At 47.8% G+C, this 18,239-nt stretch overlaps 2 protein-coding genes across 6 annotated transcripts in view; one reads left to right on the top strand and one right to left on the bottom strand.

Moving 5' to 3' along the window:
- The first annotated feature begins 980 nt into the window (after positions 1-980).
- On the top strand, positions 981-15,035 carry F2 (coagulation factor II, thrombin). Its single transcript, XM_033119702.1, has 14 exons — positions 981-1,102; positions 1,481-1,644; positions 2,325-2,349; positions 2,590-2,640; positions 3,958-4,063; positions 4,176-4,312; positions 5,516-5,830; positions 6,167-6,298; positions 6,394-6,520; positions 6,996-7,163; positions 7,652-7,825; positions 8,070-8,251; positions 14,539-14,609; positions 14,770-15,035. Exons 1-14 carry the CDS (start codon positions 1,024-1,026, stop codon positions 14,911-14,913), a joined length of 1,875 nt encoding a protein of 624 aa, XP_032975593.1. The 5' UTR covers positions 981-1,023; the 3' UTR covers positions 14,914-15,035.
- Positions 15,036-16,658: 1,623 nt separating this feature from the next.
- The window catches only part of CKAP5 (cytoskeleton associated protein 5), an 86,273-nt gene continuing 84,692 nt past the window's right edge, over positions 16,659-18,239 (bottom strand). For 3 of the 5 annotated variants that reach the window (XM_033119697.1, XM_033119699.1, XM_033119698.1), the window contains 2 exons: positions 17,508-17,659; positions 16,659-17,359 (listed from right to left, as the gene is read on the bottom strand). In XM_033119697.1, coding sequence (XP_032975588.1) covers positions 17,117-17,359; positions 17,508-17,659 — 395 coding nt within the window. In that variant the 3' untranslated portion in view covers positions 16,659-17,116. The remainder of the gene's footprint in view (positions 17,360-17,507; positions 17,660-18,239) is intronic. The other 2 variants (XM_033119700.1, XM_033119701.1) reach the window with 1 other exon arrangement.

Raw genomic sequence — 18,239 nt, 5'->3', positions numbered from 1 at the left:
TGAGACCCTGGGAACTGGGTTGGCCCCTGTTTCCAGAAGCCAGGCAATAGGTTCTAGGAGATGAGAGGAAGCAGAACAGAAGCCTAGGAGGCCTGGCCCTGACTCCTCCTCCCGGGCACCCCTGCACACAAACACTCCTCCACAGCTCCCCAGGTGGGAGGCAGGGAAAATGGGACCTTCCTTCCGTGGCTGAGAGGCTGAGAGCAAATGTTGGCTGTCCCTGCCCCAAGTGTGTCCTAGGGCAAGGTGGGCAGCGCTTTGCTGACTTCACCCTTGTCTCTCTTGTATCTGTTTGTGGGAATCACACAAACCTCCCTGTTGGTTTACATCCATGTACCTACTGATTAGTAAGCACTTTCATGGGCTTTCCATTCACAATCTCCTTTAATCTTCCCATCAAAGTACTCTTCCCATGTACAGATAAGGAAACTGAGGCACACAGGGATTAAAGCAACCGTCACCATATGTTAGGATTGGAAGGAATTGCAGAGACCTTGTGAACCCACTGGCCGCAGTTGGCACATGTTCAGGGAAGTGGGGGCTGGATGATGGTGGTTACATTGGTCTTTCCTTTGGGACTTCCTCCCAGACCATCCATCTCTGGTCCTAGGAGGACCTGTGCTCCCAAATGGCGGGTGGATTACCCTGTTTCCCAGAAAATAAGACCTAGCTGGACAATCAGCTCTAATGCGTCTTTTGGAGCAAAAATTAATGTAAGACCCGGTCTTATTTTACTATAATATAAAACCTCGTCTATAATAATAATGTAATATAATGTAATATAATATAATATATAGTATAGCATAATATAATAATACCAGGTCTTATATTAATTTTCGCTCCAAAAGATGCATTAGAGCTGATGGCCCAGCTAGGTCTTATTTTCGGGGAAACACAGTATCTATTCACTTGTCCCCATGGCCCTGACCTGCTGACCACTTCCTCTCAGCTGGTTTCTTCATAGTAGTTTAACATTAACCTGAGAGGTCAGGATGAGCCCTCTGCGTCCCAAGCCGACACACTATGGCGCACGTCCGAGGCCCGTGGCTACCTGGCTGCCTGGCCTTGGCTGCCCTGTTTAGCCTTGTGCACAGCCAGCATGGTAAGGGGGGCTTGGAAGCTGGGATAGGCTGGCAGACTGGGATACGGGCCCATGGCTGAGGTCCCCTGGCTCGATAGAGAGCACAGAGCCAGCCCCAGGTGGGCCTCAGCCACAGTATCCAGCTTAGGGAAGGAGTCCAGTGCTCAGATCTGGCCAGACAGTGACGACTTCTCTCTTGCCATATGGGGAGTGGACTGGGGTGACCCATGAAAGGAGGGGAGCTAGTGGGCTACCATTAGCAGCCTTTCAGGTCCTGCCGCCATCCCAGACACCCCTTTTCAGAAGCCAGCAGGCCAGGCCAGGCTTGCTTCCTGCCCCCACGATGGCCAAGACAGCCAGGCTGCCTCAGGCCACTGTCCCATGCCCCTCCTACTGCAGTGTTCCTGGACCCTCAGCAAGCAATGTCGCTGCTCCAGCGGGTCCGACGCGCCAACAGTGGCTTCCTGGAGGAAATGCGCAGGGGCAACCTGGAGCGAGAGTGCATAGAGGAGCAGTGCAGCTACGAGGAGGCTTTCGAGGCGCTGGAGTCGACCAGTGCCACGGTGAGGGAGGGAGGGCCAGGCTGCTCGGACGAGGGCCGGGATCCCTCCCAGTGGGCCCAACTCTAGGAGCACAAGTGAGGGGAGCGAGGAGCATCCCAGCTCTTTAACCTCATTCTATCTCTGGGCCCCATTTCACTGGCTGCCAAGGTGAACAACCTGTGGACCTTGGAGGTCCAGATGTCTGGTCTTGGGGGCTGATGAGGCTCCAGGACATCGGGAGGCCTCTCAGGCTTCAGACATCTGTCTACTTCAAGATCTCTGGAGCCTCTGCCCCCGTGGCCTCTCTGCTTCAGCTTTTCTGCTAAGTCTCTGCGATCTTGGGGCGTGGGGCTCTGGTGGGGCTGGGAGCCCTGGGCCTAGGCCTCTCTGTTCCGGGAACCCTGCAACCTTTCCCTTCCTTGGGGCTCTGCCTGAACCCCACGGCCAGCACCCCATGCCCTCTCTTCTCTAGTCTACCCCACCCAGGGGAATCCCTTTCAGACTTGGGTGCGGGTGGGAAAGCTCTCCTCTCTTTAGTGGGCCGGGGCAGTTGGAAACAAAAGCAGGAAACTGCCACAAACCTTCCCAGAGTGACCAGGGTAAGGGAAAGAGAAAAGTATAAGGAGAAGACATAATGTTTACTAAAAACCAAAACACAACAGCATCCTGCCATAGCCTCATGCTCAGCCCTTGCTTTTCAGGATGCCTTCTGGGCCAAGTACACAGGTGAGCACTGGGAAGGGTCTGCTTCAGGAAGAAAGTCCTGGGGACCCCACTTAGAGAATGTACTACTCTATGGTCCATCCAATCATCCACCCCCACCCCTGCCTCTTCCCTCCCTCACACCCTCCCTCCGTCCCTTCCATCTGTCTGTCCATCTCTCTGTTTCTGAATGTCATCCCACCCTTTACTTGAGCCCACCTTGTCCTTACCCCAACTCCAAATGTGTTTCTGGGTCTTTTCCAGCTTGTGAGTCGGTGAGGAAACCTCGAGAAAAGCTCGTTGAATGTCTGGAAGGTGAGGAATCAATGTGGGGGTGGGAGGTCAGGATATGAAGGGGACTGCCTGGGAGGAAAGCAGAGGCGTGTGGGTCAGCAGGTTGCCCAGCGGCGGCAGCCCCCAGCTTCTGATTCTGCCTTTCTGTTCTGCTGTCAAGGCTATTTTGCACCTAGCTCTGGTAAGATGATTAATGTTGAAGGAACAAATGAATGAATGGATAATGAATTAATGTTCAAGGCCTCATTCTCATCTGAAGCCCTGTCCATGCCAGTCTTCCCCATGTCTCCAGGGCAGAGCTCCGAATATGTCACATTCATTCTCCAAAACCTTGAGTGGCTGCCCCGTGCCTCCAGCATAAAGCACCAGCTTCTTAGACTGGCAAACATTGCAGGTTCTGGCCTTAACCTCCCCTTCTAGCGTTATCTTCCATTGCACCAACCGTGAACCCAGACCCCAGCTACTCTGACAGCAAGCTCTTCTCCGAACATGCGAAGATGGTCCTACTTCCTGGATCTTCCTTACATTGTCATCTTCCTACTGAAAATCTCCCTGTCCTTCAAGGTCTAGTTCAAATGGCACCACCTTGCTGAGCCTTCTGAATACACTGTTAGTGTGACGATGGACCCCACAACATGAACTCTTTAATCACTGGCCATACTTTCATTTGTTAAATCACTTATTAACAGACATTTCACTACGCCCCTGCTAGGTGCCAGGCACTTTGTCAAGTGCTGGATGTTTTGAGAGAATCAAGAAGCTCACAATTTCATAGGAAAACAAAACCATAAAACATCAATGTAATTGCAGGAAACATTCTGTTCCAGGTACCAAGAGAATGCCAGGAGAAAGAGCCTTTAGTTTGCTGACAGAATCAGGGACAGCTCCCCAGAAGCAGCAGAGTTTTACCCGGATTTGTGAGATACATTGATGGACAAACAGGAGAGCATTCCCAGGCAAAGAAAATAGCATGTGCAAAGGCCCTGAGGCACGAGGCGCTAAGCTGACAGGATAGGTAGACCAGGGTCAGGTTAGGCCTTGTTCACTTTTTCATCCTGCTGGCCATGAGGACCCACTGAATATAAGCTCCATGAGGGCAGGGACCTACTTTAATCATGACTGTCTTATTCATCACTATGTCCTTAGTACCTGGCACTGCGCCTGTCCCTGTGTCACAGTAAATATTTGGTGACTACTGTTAAATGGATTGGAGTACTGCTGAATGCAGAGGAGGTGCTGAGTAAGTGCAGGTTAAGAGTTGTGAGCCAGAAGGAGTTTGGAAGGGGTAGATGGAGCTTTGCTAAGACAAAGGGGGGGGACGGACTGGGGTCTCTGCAGGTAACTGTGCTGAAGGTCTGGGTATGAACTACCGAGGGAATGAGAGCTTCACCCGGTCAGGCATCGAGTGCCAGCTATGGAGGAGTTACTACCCACATAAGCCTGAGTAAGTGATGGGCAGCCTGTCTGCCAGTGGGCTGAGAATGGGGGTGGGGGGGCAGGCGGGCTAGGAGACACTGAAGGGGCACGGCCTCCTGCTGAGCCATTTCCTTTTCTAGAATCAACTCCACCACCCACCCTGGGGCTGACCTGCAGGAGAATTTTTGCCGCAACCCAGATGGCAGCCCCAGTGGGCCCTGGTGCTACACCTCGGACCCCACTGTGCGGAAGGAGGAGTGCAGCATCCCCATCTGTGGTGAGCTAGGGGTGATCAGGCTAGGGGTGTAGCTGAGTACAATGAAGCCTCAGACGCCTGGCCCAGGCGTCTGCATGGGGCCTGGGACAGGAACCCAGGGCCTGAGTCCCGTTAAGTGGGGGTTAGTCATTTACAACCTATTTGGGCCTGTTCAGTGAAACCAGGAGACCAGAGGGAGTTGGCTTTCAGCCTCCCCCTCTCCCTCCCACTTCACTTCCTTATGCTCCAGCCTGTGGCTCACTCCAGATAGGCTCTCCTTCCTGCTCGCGGCCCTCTTTCCTCCAGGAAGCCCTCCCTAACTGTCTCAGTCCACGTGCCCTTTCGAGCACCACTGAGCAAGCCTCATACAGTCCATTCTGTCATTTTTATTTCCCGTGATGTGTCAGTTAGCTATAGCTATAATCGTGCTGCAAAACCCACAGAATCACCAACAACCACAAAAGCTCGGGGGCATACATTAATAACCATTTATTTCTCATGCGTCTGAGGGGCGGCTGGGGTGGCACTGCTCATGTGTCTGTGGGGCCCATGAGGTAACCCGGGCTTGGCTGGCGGCTTTGCTTCAAACTATGGGTCCAGCTGGGCTTGGCGCTTTGTGGGGGTTGGGTCCGGGTCTGCTCCATATATACTCCTTCTGAGGCTGCACAGCACCATCTTCCCAGGGTGATGGCAAAAGTACCAAACAGTGAGCAGAAACTCACACTGTGTCTTCAGGCCGAGGCTCAGAACTGGCACCATTAGTTCTGCCTGTGTTCCATTGACCAGAGCAGCCCAGGGTCAAGGTCAAGAGGAGGAGAAAGCATGCTGAAATTGACTTACTGCCCTGTGTAGACACCCTTAGTCATCCCAGCTATATTTCCTGCTGTGCCTCTATAAAAACACAGAATCTTTCTTTAAAAACTCCAGGCAGGCTGTACCAATAGATTACAGATAGCCCTGTAATAGATTACAGGCGGTGAAACCTAGTTACTGTCTCTGGCCTATTATATACCAGACAGTTGTGACATGTATTTTGTTTAAATCTCTCAGTCACCCTACAAGGATGGCATTAGCAACCCCTTTCAGAGGCAAGCAAACTGAAGCTCAGAAAGGTGAAGTGTTTTGAGGTCACACAAGAAGAGGACTGCGAGGCAGGTGTTCAAATCCTGACTGCCTGGTTCTACGTGTAGTCCCACTCTGCTCCCTTGCCTTCTCACCCACCAGGCACAAGTGGCTTCACTGTGGAACTGACCCCACGCTCCCGAGCATCCACGGTGAATGTGTCACCTTTAGTGGAGCAGTGTGTCACTGAGCGTGGCCAGAATTACCAGGGAAACCTGGCGGTGACCATCCATGGGTACCCCTGCCTGGCCTGGGCCAGCAGCCAGGCTAAGACCCTGAGCAAGGACCAGGACTTCAGCCCCGCAGTGCCACTGGTGGAGAATTTCTGCCGCAACCCAGACGGGGACCAAGAGGGCGCCTGGTGCTACGTGGGCGGGATGCCTGGTGACTTCGAGTACTGTGACCTCCACTATTGTGGTGAGAGGGCAGGGCCTGGGGTGGGGACCTGAGACAGGTGACAAAGCCTGCAGCGAATAATGAGAACAGCGCCTTCCTTAACCTATGGCTTGACACATGAGTACCTGAGTGCGCTCATTACAGCTGGTCCATTAACTCAGGTGGGAATAGATTTTATCCCCATTTCATAGCTGAGTACAATGAGGCCTCAGAGAGGTTAAGTTGCCTAGTAATCCAGGTGAACTTGTGCTCTTAACCTCTACACCAAATGGTCTCCAGTGCCAGAGTCTTGGGGAGGTCTAGAGGGTGGGTGAGGAGCGGCGCAGCCCTGTCCCATCTAGTGCTGGGTCCCTGCAGAGGAGCCGATAGAGGAGGAGTTGGTCGACGACGGGCTGGGCGAGGACTCCGACAGGGCCATCGAAGGGCGCACCGCCACGGAGGAGTTCCAAACCTTCTTTGATGTGAAGACCTTCGGCACTGGGGAGGCAGGTGAGGCGGCGGGGGCGGGGCCGCCGGGCCACCCGTGGAGGCTGCGCACGTGGTCTCTCACCGCCCGGTCTCTCACCCCTCGGCTTGCTCTGCAGACTGTGGGCTGCGGCCTCTGTTCGAGAAGAAGTCACTGGAGGACAAAACGGAGCAGGAGCTTCTGGAGTCCTACATTGGCGGGCGCATCGTGGCGGGTTCAGACGCGGAGTTGGGCCTGGCGCCCTGGTGCGTTCCTGACCCTTTACTCGGCTCTGCCTTCACTCGGCCTGGGCCCAGGGAAACTTCTCGACCCTCACAGGCCCAGCACAGCATCTCATCGAGTTCTCGCAACAGTCTTTTGAGATTGGGTTTATTACTTTTCACATGCGGAAGGCGAAGCTGGGCTCAGAGAGTTTAATGGACTTGCCTAAGTGACACCGCTCATGGGTTGCACAGCAGGATTTGAACCCAGGTCTACTGACCCCAGAGCTCTGCTAAATGACGCAACTCTGGACTAGAAGAAGCTGGGGAAAGGTGCAGAAAGCACGAGGCCACCCCTTGCCGTCACGTGGATGCCCCAGTCCCCAAGGGCGGCCAGGTCAAGCTGGGGTCTGGGCCCAGCGGGCAGCTCTGTCAGTTAGTTTTAAATCTGGGACTTCCTGCTTCTAGGGCTGGTGGAGGGGCAGCTCCTCAGGTCTAATGCTTCCTGTTCCCCCTATAGGCAGGTGATGCTTTTCAGGAAGAATCCCCAGGAGCTGCTGTGCGGGGCCAGCCTCATCAGTGACCGCTGGGTCCTCACTGCTGCCCACTGTCTCCTGTACCCACCTTGGGACAAGAACTTCACTGAGAATGAACTTCTGGTGCGCATTGGGAAGCATTCCCGCACCAGGTACAGAATGGGGGTCCAGGGCTGTCTGGCAGGGGTCTGAGTCCTCCTGAGCGATGGTGCCAGGCTGTGGTGGTACAGCTCCCACAGTAGGAAACCCAGCAGCCTCTGCTGTAGAATCCACGAGGCTATGTCCTGACCGAGGCCTAGAGCTGGGGTCAGAGAAACTAAGACTTTGCAGAGTGCAATCCTGGCCTGCCCCTCGCTCCCCCACCAGACACCAGGTCATGTCCCGGGAGTGACTTCTGAATCAAGACTGTTGGGACCTTGCCCTGCAGCCTGCCGTCCTGCCCCCATCTGCCTGGACTGTTTGATTCCAAACTCTGTGCAGCTTCAGTCCAGGAAGGAGCTACCAAGCGCCACCTCACTGACAACCTGCTGGTCACCCTGGCTCCCAGACCTTGAGGGCAGGCAGTTTCCTTCCTCAAGGAACTGCTGCCACTTTCTGGGTGGCTTATGGCTTCCCCGTTTCTCTTTTGGGGTCTGCGCAGGTATGAGCGAGGCATTGAAAAGATCTCCATGCTGGAGAAGATCTACATTCACCCCAGGTACAACTGGAGGGACATGCTGGACCGCGACATTGCCCTGCTGAAGCTCAAGAAGCCCGTCTCCTTCAGCCCCTACATCCATCCTGTGTGCCTACCGGACAAGCAGACGGCAGTCAGGTGGGGCTGCCAAGTGGGGCCGCTGGGGGGCCGCCAGCTAAGAGGCCTGGGCTGAGTTCTGGGCTTGACTGTCCCTGTGTAGGCCTTGCAGAAGTTTCTTCCCTTTTCCAGGCCTCAGTTTCTTGGAGCAAACCCACAAGTTCTTTCTGCACTGGTGTTTGAGATTCAGGTCCTGAAGGGATGGTGCTGGGGCCAGACTCCTACGGGGGTCGGTTCTTACTAGGTCCGTCTCTTTTCCTCAAAGATTGCTCCTGGCTGGACACAAAGGGCGGGTGACCGGCTGGGGCAACCTGAAGGAGACGTGGACAGCCAATCCTACTGACGCACAGCCCAGCGTCCTGCAGGTGGTCAACGTGCCCATCGTGGAACGTCCAGTGTGCCAGGCCTCCACCCGGATCCGCACCACTGACAACATGTTCTGTGCCGGTAAGTCCCTGGGGTTTGGCTCGGCCGGAGGGAACGGCAGGGTCTCCGGGTCGGGGAGATGGAGACAGGTTAGGAGCACAGACCTGTTTAAGTCCTGGCCCCAGTCACTTACAAGCCACATGACTTTGGGCAAAGTTGCTTAACCTCTGGAAGTTCAGTTTCTTCCTCTGTAAAATGGAGATAAAAGCCTCTATTCCAGAAGGTGGTGTGAGGCTTCAACACAACAGTGTATACAAAGTGTTAGGCGTGGTGCTGGTCACTGGTGGTCAGTATGTGTGAGCCCAGATAATGACAAGAGACCATGGTGGGGGAGGAAAAGCCATTCATTTGTTCAGTTGTTCAGCAAATATTGATTGAGTGCTTAGGGGTCCAGGCAGTATTCCACAGTCTACAACAAGGACCCAAACAGATGCCTGTGTCCTCAGAGAGCTTCCTTCCTAGAAGGAGGGATGGTCAATAAAAAAGATCTAGAATCGCAATCCCTGCTAGGAAGAAAAATGGAGCAGAGTGAGGGAGAGAGACATGGGGACAGAGGTGATCGTCTAAACAGACTGGTTGGAGAAGGCCTCTCTGAGAAGGTGGTGTTTGAGCAGAGACTTCTTCACTAGAAGAAGTGAGCGAGTCTAGGGCAAGTGCACTCCAAGCTGAGGGGATAGCAGGTGCAAAGGCCCTGAGGTGGGGGCATGTTTGGCATGTCTGAGGAGGAGCAGGGAGGCCTGAGTGACTGGAGTGCAGTAAACACAGGAAGGGCAGCAGTAGGTAAGGGGAGATGGGTGGGCAGGCAGAGGACGGCCACTTCCCTTAGGGCCTGGAAGAACTTTGGCTTTTATTGAGATACAAAGTTATTGGAGGGTTTGGGGCAGGTGAATAAATGGCCTGACTTAAAATAAAATTTAAAAAATAATTTTAGTATGATTTCAGACTCAGAAAAGTTGCAAACATAATACAAAGAATTCCTGTATACCATCATCTAGATTCTGCCACCACCACTTTGGGTACGTGTGTATGTTCATATACACACACACATACACACGTACTGTTTGAGAGCAAATCATACACATGGTGCCTTTTCACCCATATAATCGAGTATTTCCCAAAACCAAGGATGTTCTCTTACATAACCACAGTACAATGACTAAATCAGAAAACTGATATAATACCATTATCTAATCTGTAGACGTTGTTCAAATGTTTTTCATTTATCCGATTCTTTTATAGCAAAAGAAAAGAAAAATGTTTTTCTTATCCAGGATCCAGTCAGGATGGCTCATTGTCTTTAGTTGTCAATCATTCTTTGTCTTCCATGACCTTGGCATGTTTGATGAGTACAAGGTAGTGCATCTGTGGATTAGCCCTCAGTTTGGGGTTAAGGTTTACTCAGGGGCAGATTCAGGCTAAGTGTGCGTGGCCTTCTCAGTGCATCCCAGCAGGTGTGTGATGTTGATTTATCACTAACTGGTGAGATTTTTAACTCTGACCTCTTGGTTAAGATGGTGTCTACATCTGCCAGGTTTCTGTGTAAAGTTCTGGTTTTTTTCTTTGTAATTAATTAATATCTGGTGGGGAGAAATTTTGATACTGTCTATCCCATTTCTCATCAAATTGTTCTCCCAACTATTGGGCTGCCACATGGTGATTTTCTAATTCTGTCATTCATTCTACATTTATTAGTTATTAATTTACTTCAGGGAAGACCTTTCCTTTCATTCTTGCATTGTGGACTCACGGGGCCTTACTTTATTCCAAGGGTTATAATTTGTTATTGTCATTATTTTGATGTTCAAATTACCCCAGATTTGGCCAGTGGGACCTGACGTCCCTGCAACCTGACGTCTGTGACTTTTGGAGATGTCCCTGTCATTCTTTGAATACCTTCTTTCAGCACAGACGAATGTTGCTGGTTCATCCTTCTTCCTTTCTAGTGGGGAATGGTATTTAGAAACCAGGATCTGGGTGGTAGGTGTGCACATTGCTGCTGGGCTGTCATTGCTCCTAGGTCCTCTCAGTAGACAGAACCGGAAGTATGCTTTACGTATAAAGTAACATCTATATCTATTTCCCCCCCACCTCTCTCTCTCTCTCTCTCTCTCTCTCTCTCTCTCTCTCTCGCTCTCTCTCGCGCTCTCTCTCTCTCTCTCTCTCTCTCTCTCTCTCTCTCTCTCTCTCTCTCTCTCTCTCTCTCCTCTCTCTCCTACCTAGCCATCAGTCTAAAACCATGAGTTCACATTGAAACTCCCATAGCAATCCAACAGGATTCATTTTAGCTTCCCCCTTTCCACATCTACAATGCTTTGTTGACAGTGAGAAACCTGACTCCCATTCTCCATGTTATATTTACTTATTTAATCAATAGTAGAGTACACACTTTCAGAATCACTCATCAATCGCTGTTAAAACAATCCTCCTAACTAGAGGTCAGCGTTTCTTCAATTGTTTCTGTCGTTGGCCTGAGGATATGTAGTTAAAATACTAAGTTCAAAAGTAACTTGGCTTGGATATTTTTTCTCCCCCTCTGTGTTATTTATTTAAAATACAGTTAGGTTCATTTGTTTTCCATTGTATTCAGTTTTGCCCCCCCCACCATCTTTGTTGTTTTTATTTTGCTTTTGGAATATTAACATGGTTCTAAAATTCAGACTCTTTGAAACAGTTATACTCAGAGAACTGACACTCCCCTTTCCCTCCTCTCCTGTTCCCACCCCATCCTTTCCATCCCATTTCCATCCAGGCCCTCTAGTTAACCAATCTCAGTAGTTTGTGGGTTATTCTCCTTGTGTTTCTTCTTGCACAAATGAGCAGATACATGTATACACTTTTATTTACTTTTTCTTCCACATAGGGTAACGTACTATAGATATTCTTTTGTACTTTGCTTTTTTTCACTTTATGTATCCTGGAAATCCACTCCATACTGGTTATAAAGTTTTTCCTTATTCTTTGAAAAAGGTTTAATAGCCACATTATACTCTGTTACGTGGATGTACCCATAGTGTAATCAACAATTTCCTGTGTCTGGCATTTAGATTCTTTCCAATATTTTGCAGTTGAACATCTTTTCATATGCTTAGTGACCATTTTTATATCATTTTTTTGTCCATTTTTCATCCCTTTCTCATCAATTTTAAGAGTTCTTCACATATTAATATTAGACCTTTGTTTGTGATACATGTTGCAAATATTTTCTTCCAGTTAGTTTTTTTAAACTTTACAATTTTTTTGCCACTCAATTAAATTTTTTTTATGTAGTCAAATTTATTAACATTTTATTTTATTGCATCTGGGTTTTGAGTTAGAGTTAGAGAAACTTTCCTTATATTCAGGCTGTAGAGAAATTCACTCATGTTTTCTTCTAGTACTTGGTTTCATTTTTCTTATACTCTTGAGTCATTTGGACTTGATACTTGTGTATTATGTAAGGTATGGATCAAATTTATCTTTTTCCAAATGGCTAACCAGCTGTCCCTACACCATTTATTAAAATTTCTATCTTTGCCCTAGTGATTTGCCCTTCATCACCTACTAGATTTTTTAAATCTGTTTCTATTCAAAGACATTCTATTTGGTTCTCCTGGTCTGTTGTCTATTATATTAAAACATTGTCTTATTTTAATTATAGAGGCTTTAGAGTATATTTTAATATTTGGTAGGGCTTGTTGTGTCTTAGTTTTTCTTTTCCAGAGTTTTCCTGGAAATTCTTGCATGTTTGTTTTTCCGTTTTTCCATATGAACTTTGGTATCAACTTGTCTAGCTCCATAAAAAGGCTTGTGGGTATTTTTATTTGGATTATGTTAAATTTAGAAATTTAGGAAGAACTGACATCTTTTTTTTCCTTTTTTTGGGAAACAGTGTCTTTTTCCCAGGACCCATCAGCTCCAAGTCAAGTTGTTGTCCTTTCAATCTAGTTGTGGAGGGTGCAGCTCGGCTCCAAGTCCAGTTGCCGTTGTTCAATCTTAGTTGCAGGGGCCACAGCCCACCATCCCTTATGGGAGTCGAACTGGCAACCTTGGGTTGAGAGGATGCACTTTAACCAACTGAGCCATCCAGCAACCTGGGAGCTCAGTGGCAGCTCGTTGTCTTCATTCTAGTTGCGGAGGGCGCAGCTCGCTGGCCCATGTGGGAATTGAACTGGCAACCCTGTTGCCCAGAGCTCATGCTCTAACCAACTGAGCCATCCGTCCGCCCAGAACTGGCATCTTTTTGCTGTTGAGTCATTTTATCCAAGCACAAGAAATGTCTTCCAGATTGTTCAGGTCTACATTGTCCCTTTCCAGGGGACATTGTCCCCTTGGCACCTTATTTTATATATTTGTGGTTTTTTTCCTCTTAGTTTCTTGAGTGAATTAGCTAGTGGTTGCAAAAACAAACAAAAGATAACTAGGAATTTGACTTACTAATTAGGCCTATTGTTTTTCAATTCTGTACTTCTGTTAATTTCTGTTTTTATCTTTAAAACATTTTTTTTTCTTTTGCTTTCTTTTGATTTATTTTGCTGTTTTCTTTCTAATCTTTTGAGCTGACAATTTATTTTTTATTTTTGAGTAGAGCTATGCATTTTCCTCTGTTCATAGAAAACACTATGCAGTGTTTTCATTATCATTATTTTTCTAGAAATTCTGTCATTTCAGTTTGTATGTATTCTGCTTTCACCCAAGAGTTGTTTAATAGGTGGTTTTTAAATTTCCAGATGGGAGGGCCCTTTTGTATTTTGATTTTGTTAAAAATTTTGAGTTTTGCTGCATTGTGATGAGATTATTGTTTGTAATATTTCTACTTTATGGAACTGATTTGAGAGAGCTGATTAATTTCTATGAGTGTTATACATGTGCTTGAGGTGTGTAGGTGTGTTCTCTATTATCCATGTGTAAAGCTTGATATATATTCATAAATGTACCACACTTGTCATTTAGGTCATTTATATTTTCAGTTCATTGGAATTGTCTTATACTGAGTTTAGTGTGTTAAATTCTCTTATTAATGTATTTCTGTCTCCTTACATTGCTTGTAATATACAGAGGATGACAAAAAAATGTATAAGCATTTTAAGAAAGGAAAAAATTGAATTAAAATTATGCTGATGGTAACCACTTTGAGCACCTATTGTAATTGCAGAAGTCAAACGTGACTTGTATTCATCTATTGTTATAGATATATATTATTACAATTTTAATACAGTATTTTCCTTTCTTAAAATGTGTACACATTTTTTTGGCACCCTCTGTTATATTTGTTACTTTATAAATGTGGTTGCTGTGTTATTTGGTGCACATATTCATAACTTATTTATTTATTCATTGTGAATTGTGGCTTTTAGCATTAAAAGTGTCCTTCATTAATTATTTTCAATTTCAGGGTTACTATCCCTGCTTTTTTTGTTTCCCTCCTCCCATCTGGCAACCATCAGTTTGTTCTCTGTATCTATGAGTTTCTGTTTTATTTATGTTGTTCTTTAGATTTCACATATAAGTGAGATCATATGGTATTTCTCTTTCCGTCTGACTTATTGTACTTAGCATAATACCTTGTAGGTCCATTCATATTGTCACAATGTTAAGATTTCATTTTTTTTAATGGCTGAGTGATATTCCATTGTATGTATGTATGTATGTATGTATGTATGTATGTTTTTATTCTTAGTTTTTTGTTTCCCTATAGAATCTTTGTATGGATCTGTTTAGTTTTCACCTATTCATTTTGTAGATTTGGGGTTATTTACAAAGGTTTATATTTCAATTGGACTCACTTCTTTTATCTAATAGCTATTTTTCCATCCTCATCTCCACATAAGCTTTAATATTAGGTGTACAATTAGATATATTAAATTGATTTGAAGTTTGGGTGTTCTCTGTATGTTGAAGTTATGTTGAAGGTGTGGTTTTTTTGTGTAGCTTCCGTTGTTGTTCTGCATTGTTGAGGATATGTGGGGAGATTGGATAAGGGCAGCCGCCGTTATCCTCGGCTACCTGTAAGTCTGATGTATTTTTTAAGTCCTTCTGCCTGTTGGGTGGAGAATGGATTGAGGTGGGCAAAAGTGGAATTAGGGAAACTAGTAGTTCAGGATAGAGGTATGTTATGTGACCAGGTATAGAAGTGGTGAGAAGTGGTTGGATTTGGGATATATGGTGAAGAGAGATCTGACAAGATTTGCTGAAGGATTGGATGTGTGGGGTGAGGAAATGACAAGTCAAGGACAACTAGAAGGGGACAAGTGGACACTCACAGCTGTCTCTTGGAAGGGGAGTGGCTGGAGAATGAGCTATGCTTCTGAATACTGCCGTTCTCTCTCAAGGTTACAAACCCGAAGAAGGGAAACGAGGGGATGCTTGTGAAGGTGACAGTGGGGGACCTTTTGTCATGAAGGTAAGCTGGCTTCTCTAAAGGCCAAGAGCTGGTGGGTAGATCTGGGAGGCAGGGTGGGTAGGGAGGGACCCCAGGTGTCAGTAATAGTTACCTGACATGACAAAGTAATACGGACACGACGTTGCACTTGACTATTGGAAACCCCATGTCTCTTCCTCAGAGCCCCTTTAACAACCGCTGGTATCAAATGGGCATCGTCTCATGGGGTGAAGGCTGTGACAGGGATGGAAAGTATGGTTTCTACACACATGTGTTCCGCCTGAAGAAGTGGATAAAGAAGGTCATTGATCGCTTTGGAGGTTAAGGGGCCGCCTGCATTCTAGGCTCCTCACTGCAAAACTACAGAAACTAATCCAGTGAAAGCATTAGTTTTGTGGTTTGTTCCTGTAACTATGGTTCTCAATAAAAGTGACCCACTCTACGAGCCTCCGTGCTCACAGCGCTGTTCATTGCAGCTCAGGCAGAGCCAGTGCCACTAGCGGATAAAGAAGACTTAATAGAATCCACACTCCTACAACAGGGCCAGGTGAGAGGACAGCGGGATTCCTAAATGTGCCTAATCATGTTCTTTAGGTCATTTATGTCCTTATTTGTTTTTAGTTAATTTGATCCGTCTTGTACGTACTGCTATTCCTGTTGGGTGCTATTATTCCTCGGGGGAACTAGGCACTATATACAGCCTAGAACAGGTGTGGGAGTTTCACCTGGTGTGAAATGCTAATAGCTGGTCATCACCTGGAGGACTGTGTTGAGAAGGGTCATCCCTGAGCTTGGAGGCGAAGAGCGGAGTCTCACGTCTGCCCTGGGGACAGGATAGGGGGAGCATGGACATCACGTGGTTACCATGCTTGGCCTAGGAGCTTCAGCTAAGAGCTTTAAACTTCATGGTTTAAAGTGGGAAGGGACCAAAGGTAGGTACCTTTACCTCCCTCCCCTCCCCGTTTTCTCCCCTCTTCCCATTTTTCAGTACGTCAGGGAACAGAGACTTAGGACTGAGTTCTTTGCCCTCATTCTTTGGTTCTGGTTGACCAGCAAGCAGGGTAAAAACTGGGCTTCAGTGAGCTTGCAGGATTGTGGCAGCCCAGAGCTTTAACCAAAGCAGGGAGAAGGGACTAAGAATCCTAACACCCCAAATCTTTTTAAACAAGGGCACACATTCTCACAAGACCACTTCCCTCCAACACAGTGGTCAGCATTGTAAGCTCTGGGCACTTTGGGTTTTCAAACTAGCTGTGTTAATTCCAGACCCAAGCACAGCCATTCTTTCTAAATAGGTTCCACGATGGCAATGAACTTCAGCTTCCCTTCAGCAAACCATTCCCTCAGGCTCCGAGTGTAAGGAAGAGAGGCAAGTTTAGCTTCAGGCAGCGTAGGGGCCACCTGAAAACCGTGATTGGAATCAAGAGGATTCCTTTGCCATCAACCTTTCATTTCTTGACCACCAGCTGAGGAAGAGGTAGTCTAGACAACTTCCTTTGAACTTAATGACTGCCCCAAAAGTCTGCCACCTGAACCCAGAACCTCTTATACTGAAGAGTTTTTCTGACCGGAGTGAGGCCCTGTGGAATTTATTCCAGAGGTGACTCCTCTGTTCACTTCCTGGCCCTCACTCAGACTGTGGGGGAAGCAACTGTTAGTCTAGACTCAGAGACTCTAATAACTGGGCAGGAAGCTCTTAAGTTCTCCCCATACTCCTTTAGTCTAGTGACTCCAAATGTAGTCGCAACCCCTGGGCACAATCTCACGTGCATTTGGGCAGCAAAGTGGCAGGAAGCCTGAGTTCCTTGGAACCATAGTGATGACGGGAGGGAAGCCATGACCAAAACCTCAAAACAGGGAAGAGTGAGATTTCTTTGTTCTCCTCGGAGCTGTCTGTAGAAAGCAGGAAAGGTGAGGTCCTCCTGTTCCAAAGGAGTAAGAGCGCACGTCGGAGCCAAGAAAAGGCAATGCCCACCCTTCTCTATTTGGCTGAATACCCAGCTGGTCCCAAGCACAGGTGACAGAAGAGCTGCCCACCACTCCCGGGTAAGGAGCAGCTTGTAAGATGGGTAGAGTTAATGCAAACTTTATTTATAAAAGACTCTTAAATTAGCTGTCTCATGCCATGCATTCATACAGAATACCGTGACCCTTCAGGGCTACAGGGAGAAGAGCTCACAAACTCAAAGGGAAACTATTAAAGAGTTTCTAATAGTTAAAAGCTAGGAAAGATTAGGACAACTTTACAAATGAGCAATTAAAAAGAAAAAGGAAAAGGATATGGAAACGAGTCTGAGCTGAGGGCAGCTGTTTACAAGTCTGTACACTAAACTAACACACAGACAGTCTCCTAGAGGCAGATGCTGACGGAGAAGCAGGTATGTACAAACGCTTGTGCCACACGACTCCTCCCAGATCCACGTATGATACAGACAACCAGTCCGTGTACCCTAGGCCCGCCGAGGCCACTTGAGCTCTGAGGACCCTAGTTTAGTAAACTAAAGCTGCAGGGCTGGGCGTGGGCAGCTTCATTTGCGGCTGCTCTTTATCCTCTCCAGTCTCTTTTTCAAGTCATCGATGTTAGCTGTGGAGGAGGACGTGGTCATGCTTCCTGAAGAGTGAGTCTGGTTAGAATCCAGGTCTGAATGCTGGTGCTGCTCCCGTGACTCCCGGAGCTGAGAGAGTTTGCTGTGCAGCATGTCTGTGGACGAGGCAACGGTAGGAACTGCTGGTTTGGAGAGCAGAGAGGTCAACGGAGGTCGGTCATCTTGCTGTCGAGAGAAGAAGTGACATTGTCTAAGCAGGTCAAGAGGTGGCTCTGGAACAACATATACCACGACTGGGCCACTTCTGGGGGCCCGCCTGTCCCTGCCCTACTTGTCACTGCCCCCCACCCACCCAGAGGGAAAGGAGCAGCACCTTCGTATTGTCCAGACCACATCGCTGTCGGAGGATTTTTAGCCTTTCCAAGTAGACGGATGGTCCCACCTCTTCTCCATTTGTGTTACCTGTGGAGGACACTGTGCTTGTGGGAGCGGGCACACACGTGACCTCCATCTGAGGGGAGATGCCTAGAAATGTGAAAAGAATCTTCAGATATACACACACCCCACTTCTAGTCAGCCCTTGTTAATCTGCACCAAAGGAAAGATTTGGGGGTTTGAAGATCGCCACTGTTCTTAAAGACTAAAAAATCCACAAGAATCCACCTGGAGTTGGTGATAAGAGATGCTCTGAAATATACACGATACAGAAGAGCAGATGTAAGCTGGGCCACCCACGCACATCCTGGGCTGTATAACTGTAACCCCATAGCTGACCCGGGCGATCCAAACAGCCTGAGCTGAGCTGCCCCTGACTATACGGTCAGTGCCCAGCCGAAGAACAGAAGGACTTGAAATGTTTGGAAGAATCAGACCAGGTTCGCAACAGGTGAGAGACACAGGGGAAAGGTCTTATTCAAACTGGGGAGGGCAGCAAGGAGCGCAAGGATATGGTATATTCACAAGGAAGAAGGGGAAACAGAGGCATCCAACACCTACCCCAGGAAGGGCTAGGAACTGGAGCATCTATAACTCCCAGCACAGAGATCAGTATTCTGGTAGGAGAGGGGGAAACCAAAAGAACCCATCACAGTGCCGAAATTTCCGA

This window comes from Rhinolophus ferrumequinum, chromosome 11 (assembly GCF_004115265.2).
Source record: "Rhinolophus ferrumequinum isolate MPI-CBG mRhiFer1 chromosome 11, mRhiFer1_v1.p, whole genome shotgun sequence".
In the NCBI taxonomy this organism is placed as follows: domain Eukaryota; kingdom Metazoa; phylum Chordata; class Mammalia; order Chiroptera; family Rhinolophidae; genus Rhinolophus; species Rhinolophus ferrumequinum.
The sequence above is the reverse complement of the archived record's forward strand: the minus strand, read 5'-3'. Positions and strand labels throughout refer to the sequence as shown.